Genomic DNA, 7,185 nt, shown 5'->3' on the forward strand with positions numbered 1-7,185 from the left:
GAGAACCATTACATTAAGCAGATTTCACACTAGATTTGTAATATGTGAAGAAAAGTATCTTCTCATATGTAGTTTGAATCTACTTTGAACAGTGTGCTCTACTATTAAAATTTGGGGGGTTTGATATTGAGAGACCTTGTATTTCAGTTTCTATTATGTTCTGACTTAAATCACTCAATGCTGTCATTTTCTGCTCTTCCAAATGTGGAATCTATGGCCTTTCGTTATCTCTTTGGAATGACATGAAGATACCTGAGTTTTCAGCTCTCCTTTGTAATCCAAAGGCGATTGTAATATTAGTATCACTCTGGTCTTCAGAAGAGCATAGTTTTAATAATGTCAGGCCAAATTTTTAAGGGATTATTGTTGCCTCCCTATGTGTATCTTCTAAAATCTGTACATCTTAATGCCTCCATGCCTATTGACTATAAATATAAGCATATGCAGCCTTCATTTGAGGATTTTCTAAAACTAGTAAATTTTACCAGAATTATATGGTGTAAGGCACATATCTTCAGCTGTTTAAATTTCAAATTCAGATTTGTTTTGTTAAATAACATTTATTAATTTTTTCCCTAATCACAAAGAGAATGTATATTCATAATTAAAATTTTGGGAAATGGCATAAAGAATAAAGAAGAAATGTAAAATTCAAAATACTACACCAGAGTTCTCCCACTAACATTTTATACATGTTGCCCACATTAGCATTTTATTTCTAAAATCAAGATCTTATTGTATATATTTATCACTTGGCAGTGGTGGCGGCTGCTGCTGATGCTTCTTCTCTTCCTCCTCCTCCTCCTCCTCCTCCTCCTCCTCCTCCTCCTTCTCTTTCTCCTTCTTCAAATACAATACAATAGTTTTCAAATTGTCCCACAGAACCCGAGGTGCTCCACAGCCCCTTATAAATGGAGGAACCAAAAGCAGGCAGAACTCTAGGCTTCCCAACCAGAGTAACTTGACTTGTGAATGTTTATATATCACAGTTTTATATAGGATTTCTTTGAAAACAGGTGTTCCTGCTTAAGAAAAGAAAAAATATAATAACCACTGACTTTGTATATCACGTTTACTCATGCTGTTAAAAATTCTAATACTTTTTTTCTGGTTTTTTTTTTCCCCTTACAGAGTTGTTAGCGGTTCTCGAGATGCCACTCTTAGGGTTTGGGATATTGAGACAGGCCAGTGTTTACATGTTTTGATGGGTCATGTAGCAGCAGTCCGCTGTGTTCAATATGACGGCAGGAGGGTTGTTAGTGGAGCATATGATTTTATGGTGAAGGTGTGGGATCCAGAGACTGAGACCTGTCTACACACGTTGCAGGGGCATACTAATAGAGTCTATTCATTACAGGTAAGAGATCCTATCTCTTTTATCCCTTAGATGCTTTACTGATGAATCATAAGATTGTTTTACTCAGACAATTGCTGTCAAATAGCTGATTCAATACAATCCAAAAAATACAGATCAAATCATTCAGTTATATCATATAGTTTAAAATTGGCATGAAGAGGGGCGCCTGGGTGGCTCGGTCGGTTAAGCGTCTGACTTCGGCTCAGGTCATGATCTCACGGTCCGTGAGTTCGAGCCCCGCGTCAGGCTCTGTGCTGACCGCTCAGAGCCTGGAGCCTGTTTCAGATTCTGTGTCTCCCTCTCTCTCTGCCCCTCCCCTGTTCATGCTCTATCTCTCTCTGTCTCAAAAATAAATAAACGTTAAAAAAATTTTTTTAAATAAATAAATAAATAAATAAAATAAAATTGGCATGAAGAAAGTATAAATTTTGAACTCAAATAATTTGTTTAAATTTTTCTGTGATCCTTTTTCCTATAAAATACAAATATTTGTCTTGGAACTTGAGACTTTGGAGCCCTAAGTATTACTATATTAATTATTGGGTAGATAGTCTCCTAGGAAAATAACCTGGATTTTAATAAACTCCTTAGCAGAGGATTAATTTGGCCAAAAGCTGCCCCTTTGCCTTGATAGCTGCAAGTTGATGGACCATGTAATTGTGATTCCATCCCATTCACAGTGGAAGTGGAGCCTTTCTACATAAAGCTGCTCTACCAGATGCTCTACCAGCACAGGGCTAGTGATTTGTAGTCGCAAAGAACTGGATTTGATTAAACTGATGTTTTTTGTTTACATTGAACCTGATATTCTTGAGTAGGTTGCCATATTTTGAAATAAATAGGTTAATAGAGAGTTTAGCAAATGGGTCTTGTTTTATTTTCTGAAAGACAGCATTTTCATTGTAAAAGTTTGGCCATTACTGATATAGTTTATTTACCAGTTACTGCCTATTAGTGATCAGCAGATTAGTACACAGTCCCAATGCTGATAGTTCTCTATTCTTGGGATATTTGTTTCTTAATTCATGGAATACTGTCTATGTCACAAAATATTGGCATATAATAAAGATGTGTTAACTTAGAAAAGATTATGAATTTGGTGGAGAGAGAATTGGCTAAAGTTTTTTTTATGTTTTGTGATATGCTCAGAACCTTAATGAATATAATATTCTCATTTAAGTAGACCATTAGATTGAGAGAAGAGGTAGCAATATTATTATAGATATTCTAGGAATTGATATTTATTGCCTTTTGGTATAGCTGGGAAGCTGGAGAAGAGGTACCTATATCGCTTGCTTTTGTTATCAAAATGCCACCTCTTATAATTTCAGATATAATTATCTGTTGGCATATTTCCTAATTAGCATTTGGTTCTTATAAATGAAGTTTTTATTTTACAGTTTTTAATAGAACTTACTTTTAAACATCATGAGAGTTATCTCTAGTCTTTTCATGCCTTAGGTGTGTTGATAAACACAGCCTTTAATCACAAGCTTTGTCCATAGTTTCAACTTTCTGTTGTGAAGTAAGACTCCAATAGTAATCCTTATTGAATTATCCCGGATATTTAGCTACTAAGTGTGGCCAGATGATTTGAAAGTAATGCGTTCGTGTTTTGTTTTGTTTCTGCATCTAGTTTGAAGCCACTGGCCATAAAAATAGATAGATAGATAGATAGATAGATAGATAGATAGATAGATAGATAACAATTCTGATAGAGGCTTCTGAGAACGTGCACTGTAGATTTACTTGATTACATTTATCCTGTTACCTCATTTTGGTCCTGGCATTACTGGTTTCCCACGCTTTATTTTCCTGCCCTATAGGGTTAAGGTCAATAAATAATATTAAGAATATCTGCACTTTCTAGTCTAATAAACTATGTCTGTTGTAGTTTGATGGTATCCATGTGGTGAGTGGATCTCTTGATACATCAATTCGAGTTTGGGATGTGGAGACGGGGAATTGCATTCACACGTTAACGGGACACCAATCGTTAACAAGTGGAATGGAACTCAAAGACAATATTCTTGTCTCTGGGAATGCAGATTCGACAGTTAAAATCTGGGATATCAAAACAGGACAATGTTTACAAACATTGCAAGGTAAGTATTGGCTACTCAGCTTTAGTTGTGTTCATTAAAAATGGGTTTGTCAGTCAAAAGAAATACGGAGCTTTTATGTCACAAAAAGAGTTAACCTCATACAAAATGAAAATGCTTATTTTGGATAAGTTTATGAGCATTTCCACTCTGACTTGACAGAACGAGGCTACGCTTGAGAAATTGTTTTAAATTGTGTTAATATAAAATTGTTTAATCACGCCTGCATGTACAGTTAACTCTACCTAACCTTAAAGGACAATGTGAAGAAAGATCTTGACTGTATCACGGAAGCAACAGACTCCTTTTGTTTTTTGAGTCATCATTTTTTTTTAATTTTGAATTTGTAGGCTGATTTTAAATTAAAGAGCTACCTTACTGGGGGAAAAAAAAGCACATCTCTGATCTGATAGGAAATTGCTTTGGCCTCAGCTTAGACCTTTTGACCATCTACTTAACTAGGATGGAAGGAATAATAGCACCCAGTAAAATGAAGAAAGAAACATGTGAAAGCCACTAATATTAAATGAGGCATAACACTGTTAACAATTTATGTCATGATTAACTTTTTATTGGTCTTAGTCCTTAAAATGTGTTGTTTTCATTTTGTTTTGTTTCAGTGAGGCCATCTGGTGGTCTGTATTCTAGCTTTTTACCTATTAGTATTATCTGTTCCTCAGAGTTTTGGAATTGTGTCCATTCAGCCTTCGCCTTTGAGTGGTCAGGTCAAAGTGGTAGGGTAGTAGGTCTCATGCCCATTTGTCCATCAGCAGAATACATAGAATACATGAAGGTGGGCTTTCCACATCACCACTAAGAAAGCTCTTATTTGCACAGCCAGAAAACAAAATGTGTGCCTGGTAGCTAACAAAGCTTCGTGGAAAATACAACTCTTGTTTCAGTTTACAAAGAGCTACCAGATTTTCTTACAACGCTGCTGATCCGAAAATACTCACAGTTTCTAAATATGCAGCATTTTAAATATCTCATTTATTGTATGTTCTAATGTAGAAGTGTACAATTACAATGTAACTTACCCATCACCATGATTTCTAACCAGTAATTAAATTCCTTTGGTTTCGTCCAGGTCCTAACAAGCATCAGAGTGCTGTAACCTGTTTACAGTTCAACAAGAACTTTGTAATTACCAGCTCAGATGATGGAACTGTAAAACTATGGGACTTGAAAACGGGTGAATTTATTCGAAACCTAGTCACATTGGAGAGTGGGGGGAGTGGGGGAGTTGTGTGGCGGATCAGAGCCTCAAACACAAAGCTGGTGTGTGCAGTTGGGAGTCGGAATGGGACTGAGGAAACCAAGCTGCTGGTGCTGGACTTTGATGTGGACATGAAGTGAAGAGCAGAAAAGACGAATTTGTCCAAATGTGTAGACGATATACTCCCTACCCTTCTCCGTGGAAAAAAAAAAAAAAAGAAAAGAAAAAAAAAAGAAAAAAAAAGAAAAACAGAAAAAAAAACAGAAAAAAAGAGAAAAAAAAGAAAGAAAAAAGAAAAGAAAAAGAAAAAATATCCCTTGTTCTCAGTGGTGCAGGATGTTGGCTTGGGGCAACAGAGCGAAAAGATCTACAGACTAAGAAGGAAAAGAGGAAGACATGACAAACCGTAACTGACAAGAGAGGCGTCCGCTGTCTCATCACATAAAAGGCTTCACTTTTGACTGAGGGCAGCTTTGCAAAATGAGACTTTCTAAATCAAACCAGGTGCAATTATTTCTTTATTTTCTTCTCCAGTGGTCATTGGGCAGCGTTAAGGCTGAAGCTTCGTTACAGATTCTGCTAGCCTGTCCTTTTACCACTGAGACCTAGAAAGGAGCTGCAATAACATCCAAACAAGGACTGGCTGACTTTCTAATTAGAGAGCATCTGCAACAAAAAGTCATTTTTCTGGAGTGGAAAAGCTAAAAAAAAAAAAAAAATTACTGTGAATTGTTTTTGTACAGTTATCATGAAAAGCTTTTTTTTTTTTTTTTTTTTTTTTTTTTTTTTGCCAACCATTGCCAATGTCAATCAATCACAGTATTAGCCTCTGTTAATCTATTTACTGTCGCTTCCACATACACTCTTCAATGCATATGTTGCTCAAAGGTGGCAAGTTGTCCTGGGTTCTGTGAGTCCTGAGATGGATTTAATTCTTGATGCTGGTGCTAGAAGTAGGTCTTCAAATATGGGATTGTTGTCCCACCCCTGTACTGTACTCCCAGTGGCCAAACTTATTTATGCTGCTAAATGAAAGAAAGAAAAAAGCAAATTATTTTTTTTTATTTTTTTTCTGCTGTGACGTTTTAGTCCCAGACTGAATTCCAAATTTGCTCTAGTTTGGTTACAGAAAAAAGACTTTTTGCCACTGAAACTTGAACCATCTGTGCCTCTAAGAGGCTGAGAATGGGAGAGTTTCAGATAATAAAGAGTGAAGTTTGCCTGCAAGTAAAGAATTGAGAGTGTGTGCAAAGCTTATTTTCTTTTATCTGGGCAAAAATTAAAACACATTCCTTGGAACAGAGCTATTGCCGCCTGTTCTGTGGAGAAACTTTTCTTTTTTGAGGGCTGTGGTGAATGGATGAACGTACATAAGAAAACTGACAAAATATTTTAAGAATATATAAAACAAAATAAAGTTGCTGGTCAGTCTTAGTGTTTTACAGTATTTGGGAAAACAACTGTTACAGTTTTATTGCTCTGAGAAACTGACAAAGCAGAAACTATTCAGTTTTTGTAGTAAAGGCATCACACGCAAACAAACGAAATGAATGGAAAAGTCAAATGGTTTGCCTCATTCTCCAAGAGCCACAACTCAAGCTGAACTGTGAAAGTGGTTTAACACTGTATCCTAGGTGATCTTTTTTTCCTCCTCCTGTTTATTTTTTTTTTTGTTTTATTTATAGTCTGATTTAAAACAATCAGATTCAACTTGGTTAATTTTAGTTATGTAACAACCTGACATGATGGAGGAAAACAACCTTTAAAGGGATTGTGTCTATGGTTTGATTCACTTAGAAATTTTATTTTCTTATAACTTAAGTGCAATAAAATGTGTTTTTTCATGTTAGTATGCCTGTTTCTTCCACTGAAGTAAATAATGCTTCATTATAAATATTTAGGGTTTGTCTCTAATATTTAAGATATCCAAGTCTTAGTTTCTTTGTATTCCCTGTAATGTGATACAGAGATCAGCACTTCCAGGTCTGTGTGATACAGCTAAAGTAAGAATCATGTGCCACAAAAGAAAATTTTGTTTATCACATTAGATTATAAAGGAGGACACTCCACTGTGCCTATCTAGCTCTGTGTGACATTGAATGTATAAATATGAAATCAGGGTCCCTCAAGCGGTTTCAGAACTTTGGTGATAGTTACAACTAGAGTTCCTATAAAAAAAAAAAAGTTCATCTTTATTAAAATTTGACCTCCTGTTGAATACTTACCAGGAACTTGCTGTGAAAATCTCTGAAGCTCCCACCCTCCCTGAGAAGTAGGTACTGTTAGCTCCGTTTTAAAGGTGAGGGCAGAACTGGCTCAGACTGTGGAGGTAATTTGTCAGAAGCCAGATAACTAGCAGAGCAGAGGGCCTGCGTTCACAGCCCTGCTCTTTGAGAAGAAAGAAACCTAGGCACGCCTGGGTGGCTCAGTCGATCAGCTTAGGCTCAAGTCATGATCTCATGGTTCGTGAGTTCAAGCCCCGCGTCAGGCTCTGTGCTGACAGCTCAGAG

The 7,185-nt window shown here is 36.4% G+C and overlaps 1 protein-coding gene across 5 annotated transcripts in view; it reads left to right on the forward strand.

The window, feature by feature from the left end:
- FBXW7 (F-box and WD repeat domain containing 7) overlaps positions 1–6,524 on the forward strand; it is a 225,613-nt gene extending 219,089 nt beyond the window's left edge. For all 5 annotated transcript variants that reach the window (XM_027067286.2, XM_053216864.1, XM_027067290.2 and 2 more), the window contains 3 exons: positions 1,132–1,357; positions 3,252–3,462; positions 4,547–6,524. In XM_027067286.2, the coding sequence (XP_026923087.1) occupies positions 1,132–1,357; positions 3,252–3,462; positions 4,547–4,815 (706 nt within the window). In that variant the 3' untranslated portion in view covers positions 4,816–6,524. The remainder of the gene's footprint in view (positions 1–1,131; positions 1,358–3,251; positions 3,463–4,546) is intronic.
- Positions 6,525–7,185: the final 661 nt, after the last annotated feature.

The sequence above is a fragment of the Acinonyx jubatus genome, chromosome B1, assembly GCF_027475565.1.
Source record: "Acinonyx jubatus isolate Ajub_Pintada_27869175 chromosome B1, VMU_Ajub_asm_v1.0, whole genome shotgun sequence".
NCBI lineage: Eukaryota > Metazoa > Chordata > Mammalia > Carnivora > Felidae > Acinonyx > Acinonyx jubatus.